We start from the raw sequence: 27,992 nt of genomic DNA, 5'->3' as shown, positions 1-27,992 counted from the left end.
TAAAAGTACGACGGGACAGAACTTAAATTTAAATTTGTCTTTTGATCCGACTAAATTGGATATTGGAAAGATTTGTTTCTCCTCAAGACGTAATAATAATCCTCATTTACGTGCATTGTTTCAGAAGGATGTTGTATCAATTCCATATGTGGTTTCTTATTGGAATAACCTTGTTAACTATCTTGATTGGAAAAAGATTTGGTCGTTACCTGCAAAATACTTAATTACAAATAAAATGAAAGAAGTATCTTTTAAAATAATTCACACAGTCTACCCATGTAAAGTTTTTCTTCAACGCTTCATAAAAGACATAGATCCTGCCTGTTGTTTCTGTGACGCATCAATGAAGATGTTTTTCATTTATTTTGGAGTTGCTCTTTCACTACAACATTATGGAACAACATCTGTAATTTGATTTGCGTTTGTGTTGATCCACATTTCTCCCTTTGCTTTGAACATATATTGTTTGGCTTCATTGACTATCCATCTGTAAAAAAAAAACAATTTTATATTATTAATCTTATTATACTTTTGACAAAATGGTTTATTCATAAATCCCGGTATACTAATCAAAAGCCTCTCTTTTGTATTTTTGAAAATGAAATGAATAAATAAAATTTAAAAAAAAAAAGAAGTCCACTTCAAAATTCTACACAATACACCGTATCAAATGTATCGCTGCTAAATTTACTCCTGTACGTTTTGTAACAACGAAACAGAAACATCTCTGCATTTATTTTTTCACTGTGACATCCAAAACATTTTGGAGTGATCTTGAGTTTCATTTTTTCAATGCTGCTAAATCTGTTTATTTACTCAACATTAATATTTGTTACTTTGATTGTCCTAAAGATCGTGCTCTTGAACACCTGTTGAATTTTAACATTATTTACGCTAAATTCTTTATTCACAAACAAAAATTTGCTGGTGCTACTCCTAAATTCCTAAATCTGCCCCTTTTCTACGAGAATTAAATTCTCTCATTAAATCTCTTTATTTGTTAAAAAACAAAAAAAGCAATATATTTTTAATCAACTATGAACAGTGTTTCCCTGTTTCCTCTGACTAACCTTTTATTTATAACTGTCTTGACCTTTCCTTATTGTTTTCTATGTATCTGATTCTATTCCTCATACCTGTTTTATTCTCCTGTTTCATTTATTTATGTATTTATTTTATTCTCTCTTTATTTACTTACTCATCTTTATTATTATTATTATTATTATTATTATTATTATTATTATTATTATTATTATTATTATTATGACTGTTACCTTCATTATCTATATTATGTCTTCTTATTCATACTAGATATTTTTATAATTTACTCCATCATGTATGTTACTGTTCCACACTATTGTAAACCCTGTTGGTGTTTGTATAGCAAGATTTGCTAATAAAGTTTTTTATTTTAAACCAACCCGTTACTTGTTGGGAGATTATTTCTTATTTTAGCATAAAAATAAAATAATAATCCCTTTTTATTCAATTAAACATTAATATAATGTTTTCTGCTAATTATTGTCGAGCTGCAACTGTCGTTTACGTGATTTATTCTTTATAATTGTATAATGTTGTAAAGGTATATTATTTATAAGTGGTCTGAGTCCTGTTTTATTTATTTATGTATTTATTTTATTCTCTCTTTATTTACTTACTCATCTTTATTATTATTGTTGTTATTATTATAATTATATTATTATAATATATATATATATATATATATATTATAATATATATATATATATATATATATATATATATATATATATATATATATATATATATATATATATATATATATATATATATAATTATATTATTATATATTATATTATTATTATTATTTATATTATATTATATATTATACAGTCGTTTGTATGTAATTTTTTGAAATAGGATATTTGTCTCTCTCTGGAAGCCCCGCCCACTCCCGTGTCACGTGACCAGGGCCAGATTGCAGGGTGTGGGCGTGGCTCCATCGCTGACGTCACCGCCGTCTGTCTGCAGCCATGGAGGAAGTTCGAGGTGAGAGTTCTGCTGAAACCTTCATTATTGATTATTATTGATGATTCTCCGGTCCAGAACCGTGCTGGTTCTGACCGGAACCCCCGAACCTTTACCCCCCAGTGTTCCCGCTCAGCCCGGCCGTGCAGAACTACGCCTGGGGGAAGCCGGGACCGAGCAGCACCGTGGCCCAGCTGGTGGTGGGAGGAGAACCGGACCTGAGGCTGGACCCGGACCAGCCCTACGCTGAGGTACCGAACCCTGGGGGGGGACCCGGACCAGCCCTACGCTGAGGTACCGAACCCTGGGGGGGTGGGGACCAGCTGGTGGTGGGGGGAGAACCGGACCAGTTGGTGGTGGGGGGAGAACCGGACCAGCTGGTGGACCCGGACCAGCCCTACGCTGAGGTACCGGACCCTGGTGGTGGGGGGAGGACCGGTGTTCTGCCAAAAAGTGATTTCCTGCCAGAATCTGATTTCTCCCTGAAAATGGGTCTTTTCACCTGCTAAAAATGGATTGACACATGAAGAGATCTAAATGCACCTAAAAGCTTACTACTCTTAATACTGAGGCGCTCAATGGATTATTTGACGGATATGGAGGAGTATAATAATAATAATAATAATAATAATAATAATAATAATAATAATAATATGGAGGAGTCAACAACTGAACGGGGAGCACTTGTTTTTTTTTTTTTTTTTATTTACTTTTTTTTATTTTTATTATTTTTATTTGTTTATTTTTATTTTTTTACTTTTTATTATTATCTTTGGAGGTATTGTCATTAGGGGTGGGTATTGGGAAGGACCTCACGATACGATACGCATCACTATCCTTGAGCCACGATACGATACACATTGCGATATCCCGATTATGCGATATCCCGATTATTATATTCTACATAGTTCACCGAAAAATGTAAAAATGCATTACACATCTTAAAATCCAAGTTGTATAAATGTACATCCGATGATAGTGATGGATCTTAAAATCTGAGTTGCACGTTCATCAGATTATAGTGACAATTCATGGGACAAACTGAGTCAAAACAATGTTTTATTATAACTATACAAGCTAAAGTTACAACTTATTTGTATATGTTTTTCATATTATTTACATCATATGAAATTAACATTAAATTTAGTATGAGGTTGCTTTAATTATGTGGCAAATGATAATAAACACAAGAAAGATGGAACTAAAACCAAGGACAGGCACAGTGATCAGTCAGTATAGATATAAATCCATAAATAAATAAACCTCTACCTCATCGCGATATATTGCCATATCGATATTTTTGCCCACCCCTAATTGTCATGTACTTGTTTGTTTACTCGTCTCTCTCCCTCTAGTTGTGTTTATGAAATAAGAATGGAAATAAGGATTTGTGAAAATAGGAACTTTGGCTAATACATAAAAGATAGTGAAGTGTAAGGGATGTATAGGGGAGGGAGGTAACAGGAGGGTAAGAAGGTATTTAAAGGCATGTTAGGCCTCTCTTTGTTTTGTTGGTGTTTGTTGTTTAGATATGTCCTTTTAATATTTCTTTTTTAGTTTTCGTGTATATGTTGAGGTTGGTGTCTGTCTTATGTCTATATATGTATATTAGTTGTTTTTTTATTTGTTATTGTTATACTGAATGCCACTATGGTGTGGCACATAGAAAAATAAAATATAAAAAAAAAAAATTGATTGACGGCCAAATACAGTTAATGAGTTGTTTCTACCTAAATATGATTTGATCTCATTCTTGAGCTTCATAATATAAACACTAGAGCTCACAGGATTGCTTTTAACTCTTTTAAAGGACCGGCTCTAAGTCATGGCAAAATAGGGGACAAGAGACGGAAGTGAAACAAATAATATTTATTAAGCTAACCAAAAACAACTGAGGTACCATAACCAACAGAAAAAGCCATAAGGATCCTATGGAGTGTGGAGTCAGTAAGTCAGTAGTGTGTGTGAGTGATGGATGAGTGAAACATAGTGTAGTGCAGGGTGTGTGGATGGAAAGAATACAGAAGAACTAGAACACAAACAAAGACATGGAGAGCTGAGGGAAGGTGTTCTCTCCTAGAGATCTTTTTAGACTGAGGTGCAGGCTGCTTATATACTCAGGGGTGGAGACACCGGGCCCAGGTGAATCCAATGAGCACAAGCAGGCAATCAACCCTCAATCAGCAGGTTCTCCAGTTTCAGGACTACCTGGAATGTTAGGAATGTTAGTTGCATGACATGCTCCATATTAGGAGTAATCTATATAGGGGCATCACACCTCCCCCCCTAAGGTCGTGGTCCCTGTAGGAGGATCCACGGCTCCCCAATTTAGAATAAATTTAAATTAGAAGACCATTAACCCAAAACTCAAGAAAGTACATTCATATTTAACAATTTTAACATTAACTTTAAAATTACAAATTTCCCCATAGCAAAATTTTAGATTTCAAACACTGGTGTTAAACAACCCCTTTAGAAGCCTGGCTTGCACCCGCTGGGCTATCCTCCCCCCTCAACAGCTGGATCCAGGTGTTTCAGCTAGCAATATGGGCTGTAAGGAGCAGGACAGACCAGGGACCACAATGCCAGGATCTAAAAAAAAAAACAAAGGACAAAGTATTAGGGACACATTTAAACCGGAGCACGAGACAATGCATCCGCCACCACATTATCTTTCCCTTTTATGTGCCTAATGTCCAGTGAAAAAGACTGCAACAGCAAAGACCACCTAATGAGTCTTTGGTTAGGACATTTTAGTGAACTAAGGAACGTGAGTGGATTGTGATCTGTGTCAACTATTACAGGCACGCCAGACCCCACATACACACTGAAATGCACCAAAGCCCACACCAGTGCCAAAGCCTCTTTCTCAATGACAGAATAATTAAGCTGATGCTTATTAAACTTTTTAGAAAAGAAACTGACTGGCCTGTCCACCCCCCCACTGTCAGCCTGCAACAATACTGCACCTGCCCCAACATGACTCGCATCGACCTGCAACTTAAATTGTTGATCCATGCGAGGAGCTGCCAATACTGGGGCAGAGCACAACAAGATTTTGGCATTTTGAAACGCATGCTGACACCGGGAGGACCAGACAAACTTCACATTGTCCTTAAGAAGATCAGTTAGAGGAGAGACAACAGATGAGAAATTTTTACAGAAACTTCTATAATACCCAATCATCCCCAGGAACCTCATGAGTTCCTTTTTCGTAGTGGGAGCTGGATAACTCTCAATAGCAACGACTTTTGCGTGCACAGGACGGACCTCCCCCTGGCCGACCACACGACCAAGGTACGTGACCGTAGCACGAGCAAATTCACATTTAGCAAGATTGACTGTTAACCGTGCATCAGCCAAACGCTGAAAGAGAGAGTGAATGCGGGCAATGTGGCTCTGCCAGGTGTCACTATAGACGACAACATCATCTAAATAGACAGCCACGCCCTCAAGGCCACCAACAACCCTATTCATAAGGCGTTGAAATGTCGCTGGTGCATTTCGCAAACCAAATGGCATGACTTTATATGAATAGAGACCGGATGGAGTGATAAAGGATGCCACCTCACGAGCTCTCTTTGACAATGGGACCTGCCAGTATCCTTTTAACAAATCAAATTTGCTGACAAATTTTGCAGATCCAACCTCATCCATACAGTCATCCATTCTAGGCAATGGAAATGCATCTGGTTTTGTCACATTATTAACTTTCCTAAAGTCTGTACAGAACCGAAATGATCCGTCAGGCTTTGGAACTAGAATGCATGGTGATGCCCAGCCAGATGATGATGGCTCTGCAATGTCATTCTCCAGCATATACCGGACCTCTGCATCCAACACCCGGCGTTTGTCAGCAGAGACACGATAAAAACGCTGTAGAATGGGTTTTGAATCAATCAATTCAATGTCATGCTCGATGAGATGTGTTTGAGACGGTGTATTACCAAATAAACCTGGAAAATTAGCAATTAAATCAGCCAACTCTGACCGTTGAGGCCTGGGGAGATGACCCAAAAGGTTGTCTAAACTATTCAGAGTCTCAGTGTTTTTCAACCGGCCATACACCAAGGTCTCGTCAAATGTGTTGGTATCCCCGCTCTCAGCCACTGCCACCGACCGAAAGGTAGGACCAACACCGGCTGCCAAAGACACAGGTAAAACCTCGCCCGAGTCCCGACCATAATAAGGTTTTAACAGGTTTACATGACACAGTTGAGTAGCTTTACGACGGTTGGGAGTTGAAATGACATAATTTTCATCTGAAATTTTCTCCACAACAGTGTGTGGACCTGAAAATTTAGCTTGAAAAGGAGAAGTTATAATGGGCAAAAGAGCCAACACCTGATCGCCTGGACTGAACTCCCTGCGTTCAGCCCTTTGATCATAGGATCGTTTCATTTTAACTTGAGCTTTAGTCAGATTTTCTCTGGCCAAAGTGCCAGCTACATACAAGCGCTGCCTGAACCCATTGACATAGTCAATTAGATTTTTAGGTGGGTCAGGGGGTGTAAAGTTGTCGTGAAGCTGTGCAAGTGGACCACGAACTAAATGGCCAAAAACTAACTGATTAGGACTAAATCCAATACTTTCTTGCACCACCTCACGAGCAGCCAGCAGTAACCAGGGCAAGCCCTCCTCCCAGTCTTTGCCCAACTCTGTACAACATGCCCTTAACAATGATTTCAGGGTCTGGTGGAAACGCTCTAGCGCCCCCTGACTTTCAGCATGGTACGCTGAGGATTGAGAGTGTTTCACCTGTAGTTGCTTCAGAACCTGAGCAAACTGATGGGAGGAGAAGTTGGAACCAAGGTCACTCTGGAGAACCCGTGGAATTCCAAATATGGAGATGAACTGGGAGAGTGCCTTAATCACAGCCCTAGTAGTTATTGAACGTAGAGGATAAGCAGCTGGATATCTGGTCGCCTGGCACATCACAGTTAATAGGTACTTGGCACCTGACCTAGAAGGAGGAAGAGGACCAACACAATCTATTATGATGTGCTCAAATGGCTGTCCTATAGCAGGTATGGGGTGTAATGGAGCAGGCTTAATGACCTGATTTGGCTTACCAGTCATTTGACATGTTTTAATGTATGCAGCAACATCTTTCTTTAACCTAGGCCAAAAGAAATACTGCAAAATGTGGTGGTAAGTTTTCTTAACCCCCAAATGCCCCGACTGGTCATGAGAGAGTTTCAGAACTAAATCTCTGTATTTAGCTGGAATTACCACCTGGAAAACTGGTTCCCCTGCCCCAAGTTCCCCACAAGGCACCCACTTCCTCACTAGCAACCCATTATCCAAAAAATACCCATTTGCGCTATCCTGCACCTCACTACCTGTCAGAACTCCCTCAAAGAGACCTCTGATGGACGGATCAACCTGCTGCTCTGCAATAAGTTCTGCCTGGGACACAGAAATAGGCACGTCAGACAAAGAAAAAACACTTTCAAGATTTTCATTCTTTTCATCTCCAATTTCACGAGACCTGGCACGTGTCACTGCCGCTGCCGCAAATACCTGCGGAAAGTCTCGCTCATTCTCATCTGGCTCACTGTTCACAATAGGATCAGGACTTACTAATGGTGACGGCAGCACTTTTGACCACACCCGACCACCCGCATGCATGTTTCCCAGGAGAACATCGACACCAGCCATCGGGAACGCCCTGCACAATGCCACCTCCACCTCACCATGGACAAGTCCAGAATCAAGTTCAATTCTGTGTGTAGGAGAAGAGATTATGGACATACCCATACCACGGCTCAACATGGCATCTCCGGTCGCCGACTTACTCGAGAATGGAAGAACAGACTCAAGGACATATGTGCCCAGCGCCGCTGTGTCTCGCAGAATTGTCACAGGCACCTTTTCTTTGGACCCGACCAGAGAGACAAAGCCCCTCTCAACAAATGGTTGATACGCCTCATCTACACCGCCGAAACTCCTCTCGCTCTCATGTAGAGAACCTACCAACCTGACATCTGCCACAACAGGCGCCACAAACGCTGCCGACTTCACATGCATGTTCTTCCTTTTGAGTGAGTAACAGTCTGCCTTAATATGGCCCTTTTTGCCACAGTAATGACATGTTTTGTCACTGTCACGGGCAGCCCGACTTTTCTCATCCTCCATTTTAACCAACGGGGTGAAAGGTGCACTGCTATCGTGACCTGGTGTGTTGGAATGATGGCTGGGTGCAGTGTTCTCCCGGTACACATGCTTATGTTGGATACCCCGCGGTACCCAATCACGGTGTGTCAAAACATACTGGTCAGCCAACGCGGCTGCCTCTGCTACAGTTTTCACCTGCTGTTCAGTGAGATACGTTGCTATACGACCTGGAATGGCGTTTTTGAACTGTTCTAGCAACATTAAGTGGCACAAGCCTTCAAAAGTATTTCCACCTGAAGCGATACACCAGCGATTAAAGTTGTTAACCAGTTCTCGTGAAAACTCAAGATATGACTGTTTATCATCTTTTCTCATATTCCTAAAACGCTGACGGTAACCCTCAGGCACCATTTCATACACTTTAAGAACAGCAGATTTAACCTTAGCATAGCTTACACTGTCAGTTACAGACAAAGCTGAATACGCTTCTTGTGCCTTCCCAGTCAGAACACACTGCAGCATTACAGTCCGATCCGCATCAGGCCAGCCTCTAGACTCTGCTAGTCGTTCAAACAATGAGAAAAAAGTTTCAGGGTCTTTCTCATTAAATTTGGGCATTAATCTCAAACTGCCCACCAAATCAAAACTCTTACCTGAAGCCACATCTCCTTCACCTTCCAAAAGTCTCTGGTCAATCTTACCTTCTTTTACCAGCTCTAACTTCTCCCTCTGCAAGTTGATCTTTGCCAGTTCAATTTGTTGCTTGTTCCTATCCATTTCTAACTGAATTAACATCAATTCTTTTTGCTGTTCAAATGAAAGATTTGGTTTTTGGATTGGCAACGGCAGCTGCTCTTCATCTTCTTTACCAGATAATACCTCCATGTCTTCCAAATTTGCAATCAGTATTGTTTTTATAGTCTCAGTTCTCCGTCTCTTATCCCCAACATCTATTTTGTAATGTTCTGCAATCTCGAAAAGTTGGTCCTTTGAACAATAATCTAAAAAATGCACTGATGGATTCTCCAAAAAATCCTTGACTTGAGCCATTTTTTACTCGTTTGGATGCAAATGGGAATAAAGCCCAAAGTGACACAAAGGTAAAGTGATCTATTAATTTGGGAGTGTCCCCCTAACTGCCTACAACAAACTTATCTAACTCAACCTTCTCTTCTTGTGGCCCTCCCGAGTCTCCCTGCCAGCCAGGTATCCCGGTGGTATCCACGTGCCCAGCTTTTGTGGAACACACTAAGAAAAACAAAAAATGCAATGAAACCACTTGGGGAAACACTGCAAAACTTAAGCCTGCTGGGGACAAAGGCTTAACAACTCCAATAAATCACTTTAACAAATATGTCAAAAAGAACCTACCCTCCACATGCATCCAACTCCATGTTCAAACAAAAATAGGTACGGAAAACAAAAGGAAGCCAAACAAATCAAAAACACGCACGTCTTGAAAAGTTTTGGAGCTTGAACCGCATTAACCCAAAAAAAGGGAATCCAGAGCCAGGCCCACCAAACCCACGCATCTGATTGGCCTAACTAGAGGTCACAGGGGAAACACCCCAATTACTTTAAAATTGGCTATTCACAAGCCACGTGTGCCAAACAATTAACTTTAACTTCAACTCAACTTAGCTTTAACAATACTCACATCTTGGACGAGCCCCCATTTGTCATGACCGGCTCTAAGTCATGGCAAAATAGGGGACAAGAGACGGAAGTGAAACAAATAATATTTATTAAGCTAACCAAAAACAACTGAGGTACCATAACCAACAGAAAAAGCCATAAGGATCCTATGGAGTGTGGAGTCAGTAAGTCAGTAGTGTGTGTGAGTGATGGATGAGTGAAACATAGTGTAGTGCAGGGTGTGTGGATGGAAAGAATACAGAAGAACTAGAACACAAACAAAGACATGGAGAGCTGAGGGAAGGTGTTCTCTCCTAGAGATCTTTTTAGACTGAGGTGCAGGCTGCTTATATACTCAGGGGTGGAGACACCGGGCCCAGGTGAATCCAATGAGCACAAGCAGGCAATCAACCCTCAATCAGCAGGTTCTCCAGTTTCAGGACTACCTGGAATGTTAGGAATGTTAGTTGCATGACATGCTCCATATTAGGAGTAATCTATATAGGGGCATCACAAAATCCATAAATAAATAAACCTCTACCTCATCGCGATATATTGCCATATCGATATTTTTGCCCACCCCTAATTGTCATGTACTTGTTTGTTTACTCGTCTCTCTCCCTCTAGTTGTGTTTATGAAATAAGAATGGAAATAAGGATTTGTGAAAATAGGAACTTTGGCTAATACATAAAAGATAGTGAAGTGTAAGGGTTGTTTAGGGGAGGGAGGTAACAGGAGGGTAAGAAGGTATTTAAAGGCATGTTAGGCCTCTCTTTGTTTTGTTGGTGTTTGTTGTTTAGATATGTCCTTTTAATATTTCTTTTTTAGTTTTCGTGTATATGTTGAGGTTGGTGTCTGTCTTATGTCTATATATGTATATTAGTTGTTGTTTTTTTTTGTTATTGTTATACTGAATGCCACTATGGTGTGGCACATAGAAAAATAAAATATAAAAAAAAAAAATTGATTGACGGCCAAATACAGTTAATGAGTTGTTTCTACCTAAATATGATTTGATCTCATTCTTGAGCTTCATAATATAAACACTAGAGCTCACAGGATTGCTTTTAACTCTTTTAAAGGACAACTACAACACAAAATAAGCATTTTCACCTGCCAAAAATGGATCGAAGGCCAAATACAGTTATGAAAAGTTGTTTCTGCCTAAATATGACTTCATTCTTGAGCTTCATAATCTTGTAACCCAGGGCTATAGAGACCACTTCAGACGGACAACGACTGAATATAAAAATACAATCTTTATTTAGAAAATCACTGGATAAAAACACAGGTACAAAAAGCACGTTATCCCAAAATATAGAATGTAACGATAAAAGAGACAGGTTGGCACACAATCACAGCAGTTATCCTAAATGCAAATGAAAACCTGACGTTTTAGCGTTATCGTTCAACGGGCTGCTGTGCGCGCTCCCGCGGCCACAAATCAGAAGAAATCAGAGTCTGGCAGGCAATCACTTTTTGGCAGAACACCGGACCAGAGGCTGGACCTGGACCAGAGGCTGGACCTGGACCAGAACTACGCTGAGAACTGAACACCGGGGGGCAGGGCTGCAGGTCCGATGTCAGGATCGGGGGGGCATCAACGTGATTTTAATTTTTTGCCAATATGCAACTCATACCAGGCCATAAATTGGTAAAGGCTCGCAGTGGCGTCGATTTGGTCGAAACTAAGGTGTGGCAAGGTTACGAGTCACAGAACTTAACTAGAATATCAATCACAGGGCCGGTTCAAAAAAATGATGACTAGGGCTGCATTTCAGATCAGAGGGGGGGCACATGCACGTTATTCAACACCAAATTATGCATTTTCCCATAATTTCATGCAGAATGATACTAGCAAAACAAGAATATTTGAAGTGTATTTCAAGTGCATTTTTGCAGCAATATCGCTGCAGAACTAAGAAAATGCTACATTTAGTCTGGCCTACCTCACCCATCAGACAATCTAGCAACAGAAAATAAAACATAGCAACAAAAATAAATTTAACCATAAATATACAGGACTGTCTCAGAAAATTAGAATATTGTGATAAAGTCCTTTATTTTCTGTAATGCAAAAATGTCATACATTCTGGATTCATTACAAATCAACTGAAATATTGCAAGCCTTTTTATTATTTTAATATTGCTGATTATGGTTTACAGTTTAAGAAAACTCAAATATCCTATCTCAAAAAATTAGAATATTCTGGGAATCTTAATCTTAAGCTGTAAGCCATAATCAGCAATATTAAAATAATAAAAGGCTTGCAATATTTCAGTTGATTTGTAATGAATCCAGAATGTATGACATTTGTTTTAATTGCATTACAGAAAAATAAAGGACTTTATCACAATATTCTAATTTTCTGAGACAGTCCAGTAAACTTGCTGGCGTGTCTTTGCTTGAACCACTTCCGAATATCCATCGTTACTTTGTGTTAACACTTTGTGTTTTAAATAAGTAATTTGGTCCACTTAAAAAAAGACAAAAATCTGAAAAATGGGATGTCTAGATGTTATATAGTATGTGAGAGTCCTGCTTTGGCCATCGGAAGAGATAATTTGTGCTGATTACAAATAATATAATATATTACAAATAATAGCAGTGACCAAAACACCTGCAGAAATACTGCAGGAATGACATAGCAGCAGTTAAATGCAGCCTTCTGTAAGCTTTAAATATCCACTGGGCTTACATCAAATACATCAAAACACAACAATAAAAAACACTTTTCTGAACTTATCAATATGACTCTGTCCTTCACAGGATAAGTAACATGGATCACTGCAAAAACTCACAATCTTAACAAGAATATTTGTCTTATTTCTAGTTAAAATGTCTCATTTTAGTAAAAAAAAATCTCATTACACTTAAAACAAGACTCATCACTGGAAAAAAGTAGATTCAAGTAGATTTTCACTTGAAATAAGTAGAAAAATCTGCCAGTTTTTTGCTTGTAATGAGAAGATAAATCAGGTGAAAATTGTCAAAGAACATATCTTTCTGGTATTTTTCTGGTGATGACTCTAAATGTTGAAATAGCAGTAAAACCACATTCATTGATGAAATGACATAAGGGATGGAAAGGAGGGATGGCAGTTTTACAGGGGGATGATTTGGACTGTTTTTATTTCAGGGGGGGATGATTTGGACCGTTTTTATTTCAGGGGGGGATGATTTGGACCGTTTTTATTTCAGGGGGGGATGATTTGGACCGTTTTTATTTCAGGGGGGGATGATTTGGATCGTTTTTATTTCAGGGGGGATGATTTGGACCGTTTTTATTTCAGGGGGATGATTTGGACCGTTTTTATTTCAGGGGGATGATTTGGACCGTTTTTATTTCAGGGGGGATGATTTGGACCGTTTTTATTTCAGGGGGATGATTTGGACTGTTTTTATTTCAGGGGGGATGATTTGGACCGTTTTTATTTCAGGGGGGATGATTTGGACTGTTTTTATTTCAAGGGGGGATGATTTGGACCGTTTTTATTTCAGGGGGATGATTTGGATCGTTTTTATTTCAAGGGGGGATGATTTGGACCGTTTTTATTTCAGGGGGATGATTTGGACCGTTTTTATTTCAGGGGGGATGATTTGGACTGTTTTTATTTCAAGGGGGGATGATTTGGACCGTTTTTATTTCAGGGGGATGATTTGGACCGTTTTTATTTCAAGGGGGGATGATTTGGACCGTTTTTATTTCAGGGGGATGATTTGGACCGTTTTTATTTCAGGGGGGATGATTTGGACTGTTTTTATTTCAAGGGGGGATGATTTGGACCGTTTTTATTTCAGGGGGATGATTTGGACCGTTTTTATTTCAGGGGGGGATGATTTGGACCGTTTTTATTTCAGGGGGGGATGATTTGGACCGTTTTTATTTCAGGGGGGATGATTTGGACCGTTTTTATTTCAGGGGGGGATGATTTGGACCGTTTTTATTTCAGGGGGGGATGATTTGGATCGTTTTTATTTCAGGGGGGATGATTTGGACCGTTTTTATTTCAGGGGGATGATTTGGACCGTTTTTATTTCAGGGGGATGATTTGGACCGTTTTTATTTCAGGGGGGATGATTTGGACCGTTTTTATTTCAGGGGGATGATTTGGACTGTTTTTATTTCAGGGGGGATGATTTGGACCGTTTTTATTTCAAGGGGGGATGATTTGGACCGTTTTTATTTCAGGGGGGATGATTTGGACTGTTTTTATTTCAAGGGGGGATGATTTGGACCGTTTTTATTTCAGGGGGATGATTTGGATCGTTTTTATTTCAAGGGGGGATGATTTGGACCGTTTTTATTTCAGGGGGATGATTTGGACCGTTTTTATTTCAGGGGGGATGATTTGGACTGTTTTTATTTCAAGGGGGGATGATTTGGACCGTTTTTATTTCAGGGGGATGATTTGGACCGTTTTTATTTCAGGGGGGATGATTTGGACCGTTTTTATTTCAGGGGGGGATGATTTGGACTGTTTTTATTTCAGGAGGGGATGCCATCTCCCCTCATCCCCCCTCAACTCCAGTACTGCTGGTAGACACAGCAATGGTATGGACAGCTTTTAGCAGAGGCTTCAGACTTTCTCGTGTCCGGGATCCCCTCAGCTCCTTGTATTCCCCAAATCTTTCAACACTTCTCCTCCTCTCGACTCGCGGGACCTCCCAGGGCTGTACGCTTACTTTTTTGAATGGTAGCACTGGTGCTAGCAAGTTAAAAATTTTAGTAGCACAAATAAAAATTTACTAGCACACCCGGGTGGACAGTTAGTAAGGGTGTAACGATACACTAATCTCACGATACGGTACGATACACGATACTGAGGTCACGATAACAATACGATATTATAGCAGTATTTTTTTAACAACCTTGAATGAGGAACATATGACTGGAAAAAATGGTCTTTTATTTGAAAGACACAAAATACAAAACAATACTGTACGTTTGCCCTATTGTTACAGTTTGTAATGCTTTATAACTGTTTAAGTTTTAAAGAGAAAGCCAGGCCAACCATTTTCCACAAACTGAACTAAAAGTAAATGTCAGGTTTGCATTATGCATCTTCAGTTTCATACAAGTACAAATATTTAGACACAAACTGAATAGTTTCTCTCATGTATGATTTGACTTTTTTCTTTTCCAGAAATTTAACAACTAAAATTAAATACATAAATAAAAGTAAATAAATACATACAATTTTACATCATAAAAAAGATTGATTCATGCTCACCTTATAAGTGTAAGAGGAGATTTTTTTTTGTTAAGGTTATTTAGGTAATTCAGGGTTCATTATTTTATAAATAAATTCTTTATATTCTGATGTAAATCATGGACTATAATGACACTAGTCAGTTTATCTGTAATTGTTAGTATGTTTTAGATTGGGCGGAGTGATACAGCACTAGCTCCTGTGTTGATGTTCTAAAATCCTACGCTGTTGAGGGACATTAAAGTACTCTCAAACTCAGCAGAAGTTGTCCTCTGTTTATCCTACTCACGACCCGAAAAAGGTTTAATTTAATAAGGTAAGGCTTAACTCTACACCAGTCTTAAAAGTTCAGAACTCAAAACCCCGCTAGAGTCCCGTGATCGGGACCGCAAAAAGGTACTACTTTCTTCTGAGCGGAGGAAGATTTTGGTCCGCGTGTCGAGGCGCAGTCGCCACGCGCGGTTGGATCATGGATGTATTAATAGTATTAATAGCTTTTCCACACGGCGCCCCGGCCGTATGGTCGCGAAAATACGGTATTTATATATGAAATGTCAGAATAGGTAATTTTTTTGACGACACCCCGGCTGAGAAAGGCTGATGTAGGTCAAGAGACATTCATATTGATTTTCACACTTTTTTTAACATGACCCCAGCGCAGCTCACTCGCACAAATGCGAGTGGATACATATTTCTCTTCGCACCGGATGATTTTTATTCGCAAATGCGATGAAAACTGTCGCACTGTACAGCCCTGCCTCCGTAAACTGATTTATGGTTCCGCGTTACACCAACGCAGAGCCTACGCCGTATGGTGCACGGCGATGCACACGTACGTTGCGCGTCGCTGCGTACCATACGGCGTAGGCCTTGCGTCGATTTAGCGCGGAACCATAAATCAGGCTTTACGAGTGAACGTCTCACGAGGGGCAGTCGCGTTGCGACGCCACTGTAGCCAAGTCGCAAGGAGAGAACAGAGAACTGTGAGCTCATGAGAAGTCCCGGTACGCCGTAAAAGGTCCCGGTACGCCAGAGGCTAACATTGAGAAGTGGGGTACTCCGTACCGCTGCGTGCCGGCCCACTTAAAGCCCTGCATGGATAGATTTTCTTGTGCGCTGAGAATATGCGGGCAGTGCGCGATTGCGCACGCGCACAGTTTAGAGGGAACATTGGTCAGTATCCCATAATGATCTGGTTCTGGATCCGGTCCTGCAGAATCCTGCCAAACCGGGTCTGTTTTTAGCTGCAGCTGCAGGTTCATCCTGAAGGTCACGACCTCTGACCTTTACAGGTCACGACCTCTGACCTTTACAGGGTCAGAGTAAATAAAGTCATGAAATAAAGATTATAACAGAAAACTTTAATGTTTTCATCCTTTTAAAAATATTTAAAGAGTCCAAAAGTTATTTGTATGAAATAAATAACCAAGAAATAAATAACTATGATATAAATAACTGAAGTAGGCGTTTTAATATCCATTTAAAGTGAAAAAAATAAATTGCAGTAAACAAATATTTGTAGGTGTTTCAGGTGTTTCAGGTGTTTCAGGTGTTTCAGGTGTCCCAGGTGTTTCAGGTGTTCCAGGTGTGTCCAGGTGTCCCAGGTGTGTCCAGGTGTCCCAGGTGTTTCAGGTGTTCCAGGTGTGTCCAGGTGTTTCAGGTGTGTCCAGGTGTCCCAGGTGTTTCAGGTGTTTCAGGCGTGTCCAGGTGTTTCAGGTGTATCCAGGTGTTTCAGGTGTTTCAGTTGTGTCCAGGTGTTTCAGGTGTTTCAGGTGTTCCAGGTGTTTCAGGTGTCTCAGGTGTGTCCAGGTGTTCCAGGTGTTTCAGGTGTTTCAGTTGTGTCCAGGTGTTTCAGGTGTTTCAGGTGTTTCAGGCGTGTCCAGGTGTTTCAGGTGTGTCCAGGTGTTTCAGGTGTTTCAGGTGTGTCCAGGTGTTTCAGGTGTTTCAGGTGTGTCCAGGTGTTTCAGGTGTGTCCAGGTGTTTCAGGTGTATCCAGGTGTTTCAGGTGTTTCAGGTGTTTCAGGTGTTCCAGGTGTTTCAGGTGTTTCAGGTGTTTCAGGTGTTTCAGGTGTTTCAGGTGTTTCAGGTGTTCCAGGTGTGTCCAGGTGTTTCAGGTGTTTCAGGTGTTTCAGGTGTTTCCAGGTGTTTCAGGTGTGTCCAGGTGTTTCCAGGTGTTTCAGGTGTTTCAGGTGTTTCAGGTGTTCCAGGTGTTTCAGGTGTTCCAGGTGTTTCAGGTGTATCCAGGTGTTCCAGGTGTTCCAGGTGTGTCCAGGTGTTTCAGGTGTATCCAGGTGTATCCAGGTGTTTCAGGTGTTCCAGGTGTGTCCAGGTGTTTCAGGTGTTTCAGGTGTTCCAGGTGTTCCAGGTGTTTCAGGTGTTCCAGGTGTTCCAGGTGTTCCAGGTGTTCCAGGTGTTCCAGGTGTTCCAGGTGTTTCAGGTGTTCCAGGTGTTTCAGGTGTTTCAGGTGTTCCAGGTGTTCCAGGTGTTTCAGGTGTTCCAGGTGTTTCAGGTGTTTCAGGTGTTCCAGGTGTTTCAGGTGTATCCAGGTGTTTCAGGTGTTCCAGGTGTTCCAGGTGTATCCAGGTGTTTCAGGTGTTCCAGGTGTGTCCAGGTGTTCCAGGTGTGTCCAGGTGCATCCAGGTGTTTCAGGTGTTTCAGGGGGCGGGGCTCCGTCCAGCGTAGGGCTGTTCTTCGATTAATCGATTTTAAATCGTAATCGCGATTATGTAATTAGAACGATGTTAAAACGTGAAACTCGCTAAATCGATTTTTTTTTTTTTTTTTTTTTTTTTTTTTTTTTTTTTTTTTTTTTTTACCTTGTCTGCACACATATTAATGATTGATACCATATTAATGATTGATGGAAATACCTCTCAATACCTACGACCAGTGCCCCATCGGAGAGGCTCTTTAGTGTAGGAGGGGGCGTTGTAACCATGGTGATATACTAACATGGGAGAGGCTCTTTAGTGTAGGAGGGGGCGTTGTAACCATGGTGATATACTAACATGGGAGAGGCTCTTTAGTGCAGGAGGGGGCGTTGGAACCATGGTGATATACTAACATGCCACCGCTAGACCGGGTCGTGTTTCAGCAAAAAACTTGCAAATGTGAATAGCAAATGTAATGAGTGACATTACACACCTCTACCTCCTTCATGGGTTGATTATTATTTAGCATGCAAAGACCCAGTTTAGTTTAATTAGAAAATGTCTTGTTTTATTTAGTTGTAAATATAACTTACTGTATGTTTGCAAGTGCTGATTTGCTGATTTTTTTTTTTCAGAAATAAAACTTTATATTTTATTATATTTTTTAAAACTTTTTTTCAACTTATTTTACAGAGTTTTGCACTTTATTCATTCATTTTTGGTTTAATAAGAGCAAAGTTTGCACTTAAAGCCCAATGGGGCAAATGTTCAATAAAAAAACAGTATATTTGAAATGATTTCTTTGCCTTTTGTCAATTCACAAAATAATCGTAATCGGATTTTGAGAGAAAAAAATCGAGATTTTATTTTTGGGCAAAATCGAACAGCCCTAGTCCAGCGTGTAAGCCTCTGATTGGTCTGTTGCAGCTGTGGATGGGGGCTCACCCCAAGGGCGACGCCCAGATCAAGGACAACCGGATTACCCAGAAGACCCTGGGGCAGTGGATCGCCCAGCACCCGGCCTGCCTGGGTTCAAAGGTCAAGGACGCCTTCCAGGGCCAGCTGCCCTTCCTGTTCAAGGTGCTGTCGGTCAACACGGCGCTGTCCATCCAGGCCCACCCCACCAAGGTGAGAACCGGCTCACCCCGGGTCACCTGAACCGGGTCACCAGGACCGGGTCACCAGAACCGGGTCACCAGGACCTCACCGTGACCCGTGTCAGAGATGTTCCATAACGTCAATTAGAAGAAATCCTGCTATCATAAATCCAATTATGAAGCATCTTCAACGTCCTCGACAGTTTTTGTAGGAATCCATTGTGTATCCAGCAAAAAATGTCCTATCGGGGCAGGAGGGCTCCCTTACCCCCTGACTTCTGGTCGCAAAAATTTGGTCAATTGTGCTGAGAGACCAGTTAATCAATTCCATGATTGTAGAGTTTCAGAGGAATGAAAAGGAGAGACTCTGAAGACGAGACAGGAGGGTCTAGACTCCTACGGGTCCCATGTTGGAGGATAAGTGCCAGGATCCTCCGTGTAACTGGTTCACCTCAGTACTGCTGGTTCCTGCTGGTTCCTGCTGGTTCCAGGACCCTGACCCCTGTCTCTCTCCCCCTCCAGGACCTGGCGGCCCGGCTCCACGCCCGGTTCCCGGAGCACTACCCCGACCAGAACCACAAGCCGGAGATGGCCATCGCTCTGACCCCCTTCCAGGGTCTGTGTGGCTTCAGGCCCCTGGACCAGGTCCTGGGCTTCCTGGAGGGTGAGTACCGGGGAGGGGGGCTCCAGAGACTAAAGGTCTAACCGGATCCGCAGGTGTTCATGGGAGAGGGGAGGGTTAGTGGGGGCAGAGTCACCTTGTTTACATTCCACCAGGGAGATTGTGACCAGAGCGATCGGCCAAAACCGCCCTGTCAAGGCCGGATTATAGAATCAACAAAAAAAACAGGCAGCCCAGTAATTTTCCGTCTGCCTTCAGTCCCTGGTTCATCAATGGCGACTCCAATTAGACGAATTTGTGATCATTTCCCGCCAAGCCGAGCTTCCAACTTCTCCAGGGTGTTATCAATCTTGCCAATGAGCTCAAAGACGCCGCTAGCCGCGATTCTGTTCAAGAATCACATCCAGCTTACGGCTTTGCTCCCCCAACGTTAAAGTCTGAGTGTTGATCGCCTTGCTTGATCCTTCAGCCACGTCCGGCAGCTCTGAAAGAGCCAGAACAGCTGTCGACGACTTACGCGTTTGTCGGTACACCAGGAATCCCCCTCCTCCGATCAGGAGAAATCCTGCTATCATAAATCCAATTATGAGTTATGAGAATTAAAGGTACCTTGTGTTCATGTCAGATGTCCCAGAATTCCTTGCGGTGGTGGGGGCGGAGCCTGCGGCGGAGCTGCGGAGCAGCGTGGGAGATGAAGTCCGGAGCAGAGAAGCTCTGAAGAAATGCTTCTCCTCCATGATGAGCTGCAGCAAGAAGGTGGTGGTGGACGAGCTGAACGAGCTGGTGAAGAGGACCACAGGTGAGGGGGGGGGGACAGGTGGGGGGTGGGGGGGGGCAGGGGACAGGTACCTCAGGTGTTTGTCCCTCTCTGGTGTCTGCAGGTTCCTCATGTGTTTTTCTTCCCTCTCTGGTGTCTGCAGGCTCCTCAGGTGTTTGTTTTTCCCTCTCTGGTGTCTGCAGGCTCCTCAGGTGTTTTTTTTCCCTCTCTGGTGTCTGCAGGTTCCTCAGGTGTTTTTTCCCCTCTCTGGTGTCTGCAGGTGGTTTTTTTCCCTCTCTGGTGTCTGCAGGTACCTCAGGTGTTTTTTTTCCCTCTCTGGTGTCTGCAGGTAGCTCAGATATTTTGTTTCCCTCTCTGGTGTCTGCAGGTTCCTCAGGTGTTTTTTTTTCCCTCTCTGGTGTCTGCAGGTTCCTCTGTGTTTTTTTTCCCTCTCTGGTGTCTGCAGGTTCCTCGGGTGTTTTTTTTCCCTCTCTGGTGTCTGCAGGTTCCTCGGGTGTTTTTTTTCCCTCTCTGGTGTCTGCAGGTGTTTTTTCCCCTCTCTGGTGTCTGCAGGTTCCTCAGGTGTTTTTTCCCTCTCTGGTGTCTGCAGGTGTTTTTTCCCCTCTCTGGTGTCTGCAGGTTCCTCAGGTGTTTTTTTCCCTCTCTGGTGTCTGCAGGTAGCTCGGGTGTTTTTTTTCCCTCTCTGGTGTCTGCAGGTACCTCAGGTGTTTTTTCCCTCTCTGGTGTCTGCAGGTTCCTCAGGTGTTTTTTTCCCTCTCTGGTGTCTGCAGGTAGCTCGGGTGTTTTTTTCCCTCTCTGGTGTCTGCAGGTTCCTCAGGTGTTTTTCCCTCTCTGGTGTCTGCAGGTTCCTCAGGTGTTTTTTCCCTCTCTGGTGTCTGCAGGTAGCTCGGGTGTTTTTTTCCCTCTCTGGTGTCTGCAGGCTCCTCAGGTGTATTTTGTTTTCCCTCTCTGGTGTCTGCAGGTAGCTCGGGTGTTTTTTTTCCCTCTCTGGTGTCTGCAGGTAGCTCAGATATTTTGTTTCCCTCTCTGGTGTCTGCAGGTTCATCAGGTGTTTTTTTCCCCTCTCTGGTGTCTGCAGGTTCCTCAGGTGTTTTTTTCCCCTCCCTGGTGTCTGCAGGTACCTCAGATGTGTTTTTTTTTTCCCCTCTGGTGTCTGCAGGCTCCTCAGGTGTTTTTTTCCCCTCTCTGGTGTCTGCAGGTACCTCGGGTGTTAATTTTCCCTCTCTGGTGTCTGCAGGCTCCTCAGGTGTTTTTTTCCCTCTCTGTTGTCTGCAGGTTCCTCAGGTGTTTTTTGTCCCTCTCTGGTGTCTGCAGGTGTTTTTTTCCCTCTCTGGTGTCTGCAGGCTCCTCAGGTGTTAATTTTCCCTTCTCTGTTGTCTGCAGGCTCCTCCGGGGCCTCCACGGCCTCCAGCCTGGGCCCGCTGCTGCTCCGGCTCCACTCCCAGTATCCCGGCGACATCGGCTGCTTCTCCATCTACTTCCTGAACCTGATGGTCCTGGAGCCGGGCCAGGCCATGTTCCTGGGGGCCAACGAGCCGCACGCCTACCTGCACGGAGGTATTGATCAATGTCGAGAAAAAAGTCAAAATGTTTAGAAAAAAGTCGAAATATCGGGAAAAAAGTCCAAATTTAGAGAAAAAGGTGGAAATGTCGAGATTAATGTTGAAGTACAATCTCGAGAAAAAAGTCAAAATGTTTAGAAAAAAGTCAAAATGTTTAGAAAAAAGTCAAAATGTTTAGAAAAAAGTCAAAATGTTTAGAAAAAAGTCAAAATGTCGAGAAAAAAGTTGAAATGTTGAGAAAAAAGTCAAAATTTCGAGAAAAAAGTTGAAATGTCGAGATTAAAAAGGAAAAGAAAAAAGGAAGAAAAAAGAAAAAAAAAGGAAAAAAAGAAAGAAAGAGAACAAAAAGAAGAAAAAAGGAAAAAAAAGGTCAAACATTTTCTAAAAAGCTCCAGGAGCCACTAGGGCGGCGCTAAAGAGCAGCGGGTTACCGACTCCTGGTCTAGAAGTTTTGGGGACGTTCCCTTTTTTTGGCGCCTGCGCTGCTAAAATCGGGGCGTCACTTATTTCTATTTCTGAAAGGTGGAAACCCTAGTCAGACCTGATCATTGATCCCCTGTCCCCCCCAGACCTGAGTATTGATCCCCTGTCCCCCCCAGACCTGATCATTGATCCCCTGTCCCCCCCCCCAGACCTGAGTATTGATCCCCTGTCCCCCCCAGACCTGATCATTGATCCCCTGTCCCCCCCCCCAGACCTGAGTATTGATCCCCTGTCCCCCCAGACCTGAGTATTGATCCCCTGTCCCCCCAGACCTGAGTATTGATCACCTGTCCCCCCCAGACCTGATCATTGATCCCCTGTCCCCCCCCCCAGACCTGAGTATTGATCCCCTGTCCCCCCAGACCTGAGTATTGATCCCCTGTCCCCCCAGACCTGAGTATTGATCACCTGTCCCCCCAGACCTGAGTATTGATCCCCTGACCTGATCATTGATCCCCTGTCCCCCCAGACTGCGTGGAGTGCATGGCCTGCTCCGACAACACGGTCCGGGCCGGTCTGACCCCCAAGTTCATCGACGTGTCCACGCTGGTGGAGATGCTGAACTACCATCCGGCCCCCGCCTCGTCTAAGATCTTCCCCGGCGTCCCGGACCCCGCGGACCCCTGCGTCACGCTGTACGACCCCCCCGTGCCCGACTTCACCGTCATCAAGATACAGGTACCAGAACCCATTCTTAAGATTCACAATCCATTATCAACATCTGATTTGATCGGATTCCAATATTGATTTGTGTTACTGTTAATAAAACTGTTTTTTCAGCTGTTGCAAGAATGATATGAATGTAGTTCTGCAACATATTAATACTAGTATTATATTGAGATTCAACAGCAAGTATTGCAGCTAATGATGCTGTAAGGACCAATCAGCTCCCAGAATGCTGATAGAACTGCTTTCAGAAACATCGTGGGGCAGAATTACCAAACAGATCCAGGGAGGAAACAGAGACGGAGGAAATCAGTTTTAGTTTTTTCCCACATTCCATTTAATTTTTTTTTTTTAATTTTCTGTCGTTTTCGCTTTTTAATTTTTGAGAATTTGGTTTTTAGCATTTTATGCAAATGTAACCCCAAGACGGTATATAAAGTAATGAAATATAGACAATTTATGCAATTATAACTGAAAACTTTAATGTTTTCATACCTTTAAACATATTTAAAGGCAAAAACATGGCACCAGTTTTTCTGGTGTCCAACAAAACATTCCTTTTTTGGGCAAAAACAAAAAAAAAAACAAAAGTAATGTAATGATGAAAAAAAATTGATCTTTAGACATACGAATCGACTTAGGAATTAATATGAGAATCGATTAAGAATCGGAAAATGTATCTTTTCAACACAGGCCTAACAGGTAGGGGGTGGGGGAGGGGCGGGTCCAGCCTGTTGCCGTGGTGATGGGGGGGGTTACAGAATAACAGGAAGGAAGGAGTCCGAGCTCAGACCTTTAAACCAGCAGCTGTGACGAATATGTATAAAATAAACACATACAACTTCTCTCATTCAAATGAATCAGAATTTATTTACACAAGTGAAAAACAACACTTAGGATAAATAAATTCTGATTAATTTTCATTTTGATGAGTAATCTACTTTATTAATTATTAATAATTATCGAAGGAAAATTATTAATAACTGAACCAGCCCCCCTTTTTGGCACAACATAGATGGTGCCCCGTGTGAGGAAACGGGAAAGATGGCTGACAAAGTCAAAACTCTAACTCTAACTACTACTCTCTCTCTCCTGCTCTCCTCGTCTCAGTGTGGATGAGTGGTGCATTATGGGTACAGCAGCTGGGCCTCCTTCAGCTCCAGGTCGTTCACGTCGGGGGGGTGCAAGGGTCCCTGGTTCGGCTCATCTGGGGCTCGGAACGTTGGCGGGTCACTGGTTGCAGAGACTGTGGTTGCCACGGCAACTAGACGCTTCTTCAGGCAGGATAATGGGACAGGCCCATAGCCAGGCAGTAGCTCTTCATGGGGCAGGCCCATAGAGAGGAGCTCTTATAGCTCACAGAGCCTGCAATACATCAGCAGCAATGGGGAGGCTGTTCCTGATCACGGAGGGCCGTAAATGCAAAGCATGCTGGGTATTTGAGTCATTATGGAGGTTCCTTTGTTTCAAACTATGCGGTCAACGTTAAGAAATCAAGACTGTAAGTTGAAATTAAAGTCTTTCCATGTCCAACACTTTGCTTCTAAAGGCTAGAATACATAAAATAAAAGGTTTCTTAGCCCTTTGGTAGTTTTTTTTGGTCAACATAAGACAGTTTGACTAAATTATTAATATATTAACGCCAGAGCGATGTGATGACGTCACGGTCGCCCCGTGGTGATGTGATGATGTCACGGTGATGTGATGATGTCACCAGGTCTGATCCCCCCTCCCCCGCAGGTCCCGGCCAACAGGAAGCAGTACTCCGTGGCCGCCCTGGACAGCGCCAGCATCATCCTGGTCGTCGAGGGCGACGCCGTGGCGACGGCGGCCGCCGCCCACTCTGACATCACCGTGAGGCGGGGCTCCGTCCTCTTCGTCTCGGCCAATGAGAGCCTGTCGCTGCAGGTCTCCTCGCCGTCGGGGATGACGCTGTTCCGGGCCTGCAGCCTCCTGTAGCTACTTCCTGTCCCGTAGCTACTTCCTGTCCCGGCGGCGCCGACAACATCCTCAACACTCAGGGTCCTGATGAGAAACCAGCAGTTCTACCAGCAGTTCTTCAGGTCCAGCAGCCCCCGAGGAGGTCTGGGGCCAGAACAGTCTCATCATTCACAAATGCACAGACCGATTCACAAATGCACAGACCGATTCACAAATGCACAGACCGATTCACAAATGCACAGACCGATTCACAAATGCACAGACCGATTCACAAATGCACAGATCGATTCACAAATGCACAGGACAAGATTCACAAGTGCACAGACCGATTCACAAGTGCACAGACCGATTCACAAATGCACAGGACAAGATTCACAAATGCACAGGACAAGATTCACAAATGCACAGACCGATTCACAAATGCATAGATCGATTCACAAATGCACAGGACAAGATTCACAAATGCACAGACCGATTCACAAGTGCACAGATCGATTCACAAATGCACAGGACAAGATTCACAAATGCACAGACCGATTCACAAATGCACAGACCGATTCACAAATGTACAGAACAATTTACAAGTGCGTAGGACAAGATACACAAATGTATTTTTGATGCACACACAAATATAACCTGATTTACGAACGTTTTTTTGTCTGTGAGCTGCGCTGCATTTACGTGTGACTTTTGAGACTTTTGAGACTCCCCTGACGTGACTCGATCCACAAATGTTTTTTTTTTAAACCGAAAGATCTGCAACCAATCAGATGTCTTCCTTTGTTTCAGCCAATCACAAGAGCGCACCCACGTGGGGGACGATGTACTCGTGAACCAATCAGATTAAAGGGGCGGATACACCTTTGTTTGACTGTTTGAGCTGCGTTAGCGCCATTCGCTTAGAAAAGTGATTAAATATTTCAAGTTGGTGGAATAAAGATAAATAAACAAGACAGCAACACAGATGGAGAGGAGATCACTGCTCTGCTTTTCTTCTATCTTGTCCTGTGCATTTGTGAATTTTGTCTTGTGCATTTGTGAATCGGTCTGTGCATTTGTGAATTATGAGACTGTTCTAGCCCCATAAGGAGCAGCTCTGGGATCTGGTCTCGGGTCTCGTCCTTTTATGTTACACTGTAAACACTTTAGTATTTCAGCCGTTAATTCTCTGAATGTAGACAACACTGGTCGACTCTTCTTCATAATTACTGTTAGTGTTATTAATTATTCTTGGTATTATTCATTAATTATTATTATTATTATTACTGATAATTAATTATTGTAAGGAAAGATGTTTGTTTTTTGAGTTTTCCTGCAAATTATGGAATTTGTTATCATCATTATTAATAATTATTATTAATAATAATTTTTATTATTATTAAATTATTATTACTAATGATAATTATAAGCCAACATTTTTTTGTTTGAGTTTTTCCTACAAATTATGGATTATTACCGTATTTTCCGCACTATAAGGCACCTAAAAGCCTTTAATTTTCTCAAAAACCAACACGCCTTATATATGATCATTACTGTAATTTCTGTTACTGTAGTCAGGGGGATTGTGGGTAATGTAGTCAGGGGGATTGTGGGTAATGTAGTTGGTGTCGCCGAATTAATGGCGCTAAAAACGTCAGGAATCGTCAGACATTCAAGACAACAGCAGCGACGCTGACTCGCATAATGGAGACTTTGACGAGACGGAGCAAAGCTGGTTTTTATTTTGTTAATAAAGTTTGACATACGGTACTTTTTTTTTGCATTTTCTGTAGGATTTTGTAGCATTTCCTGTAGCGCAGCTCCATCAGGTAGATACGTAACTCAACCCCAGCCACTATAGTACGGTATTTTACCATATATTTAGTGCGCCTTATAATGCGGTGCGCCTTATGTATGAAGGGTGTTTTAAAAGAGGCCATTTATTGAAGGTGCGCCTTATAGTACGATATGAGTACGGTGCGGAAAATACAGTATTTATTATCATTATTAATAATAACTATTAATAATAATTCATAATTATTGCTATTATTAATTATTCTTGGTATAATTAATTCATTATTATTATTACTGATAATTAGTTAAAAGGAAAGATGTTTGTTTTTTTAAGTTTTCCTACAAATTATGGAATTTGTTATTATTAATAACAAGCAAACATTTGTTGTTTGAGTTTTTCCTACAAATTATGGATTATTATTTATTATTATTGTCATTATTAATAATAATAATTCTTAATAGCTATTGTTATTATTATTAATTAATAATGTATTATTATTATTATTATTATTAATGATAATAAATTGCAAGAAAACATTTGTTTTTTTGAGATTTTCCTACAAATTATGGAATTGATTATTATTAATGTATTTATTATGATGATGATGATTATTATTATTATTATTATTATTATTTATTATAAGCCAAAATGACCCTCAGCTAGCTTGGCTAGCTGCTAGCGTTTCAAGCTCGCCAGACTGGAGGGGGTTCTGGATCCGGCCCGAGACGGTTTCTACGGTTACTGGTACAATAAAGAGCTGGAACGACGGATCTACCCGGATCTTTCTCTCAGCCTGGATCTACCGGAGCTGGTTCTGTTCTGGTTCCTGTGGGATCCTGGTGTGTCTTTCTGCTGTAGCATGTGAATGTGTTTAATAAAGTCCTGGTTGCTGTGGCTCCGCGGCTCTTTCTTGGATCCGAACTAAGAGTTGTCCCGATCAGGATTTTTTAGTTCCCTATCACTTGAGTTTGAATATCTGCCGATCCCGATTTTTCCCGATCCGATCACCTTTTTTGGCTCCCGATACAATTCCGATACTTTTTCCCCATCAGATGAATTAAAAAAGAGAACTAAAACTCATTGTCCCAAGTCCATTCTTCCAACATGGACATATATTTCTTTTCACTGACTGCTTCATTGGATCAAAACAAAGCTTATCAGCTCTGGTGCCACAAAATGTAGAAACATTAAATTGTAAACTAGGTAACACTTTACAATAAGGGTCCCTTAATTAACGTTAGTTAATGCATTATTAAGCATTAATTAACAGTTTAATAATAGTTAAATAACCATTATTATGTATTACTTAACATTAATTAGCATATTAGTTAATGCATTAATAAACAGTTAGTTAATGCATTATTAAGCATTAATTAACAGTTTAATAATAGTTAAATAACCATTATTATGTATTACTTAACATTAATTAGCATATTAGTTAATG

The 27,992-nt window shown here is 41.9% G+C and overlaps 1 protein-coding gene across 3 annotated transcripts; it reads left to right on the top strand.

The window, feature by feature from the left end:
* The first annotated feature begins 1,975 nt into the window (after positions 1–1,975).
* mpi (mannose phosphate isomerase) lies at positions 1,976–27,442 on the top strand. 3 transcript variants are annotated; one of them, XM_061720795.1, is made up of 8 exons: positions 1,976–2,028; positions 2,131–2,258; positions 18,553–18,753; positions 19,245–19,386; positions 19,970–20,143; positions 21,506–21,679; positions 22,637–22,845; positions 24,574–27,442. In XM_061720795.1, the coding sequence occupies exons 1-8, from the start codon at positions 2,013–2,015 to the stop codon at positions 24,790–24,792; spliced, it is 1,263 nt and encodes a 420-aa protein (XP_061576779.1). In that variant the 5' UTR covers positions 1,976–2,012; the 3' UTR covers positions 24,793–27,442. The 3 variants fall into 3 exon arrangements, with proteins under 3 accessions (XP_061576779.1, XP_061576782.1, XP_061576780.1); XM_061720798.1 differs by lacking the exon at positions 1,976–2,028 and having other exon boundaries at positions 2,219–2,301; XM_061720796.1 differs by lacking the exons at positions 1,976–2,028; positions 2,131–2,258 and adding an exon at positions 2,370–2,414.
* The last annotated feature ends 550 nt before the right edge of the window (positions 27,443–27,992 follow it).

The sequence above is a fragment of the Cololabis saira genome, chromosome 5, assembly GCF_033807715.1.
Source record: "Cololabis saira isolate AMF1-May2022 chromosome 5, fColSai1.1, whole genome shotgun sequence".
Taxonomy (NCBI): Eukaryota; Metazoa; Chordata; class Actinopteri; order Beloniformes; family Belonidae; genus Cololabis; species Cololabis saira.
The sequence above is the reverse complement of the archived record's forward strand: the minus strand, read 5'-3'. Positions and strand labels throughout refer to the sequence as shown.

What these genes read in the sequence shown, in the direction of transcription:
- mpi (XM_061720795.1), top strand. An exon ending in TCCAGGCCCACCCCACCAAG is followed by an intron (nt 18,754 to 19,244) that starts GTGAGAACCGGC and finishes CTCCCCCTCCAG; the next exon opens with GACCTGGCGGCCCGGCTCCA. An exon ending in GCACGCCTACCTGCACGGAG is followed by an intron (nt 21,680 to 22,636) that starts GTATTGATCAAT and finishes CTGTCCCCCCAG; the next exon opens with ACTGCGTGGAGTGCATGGCC.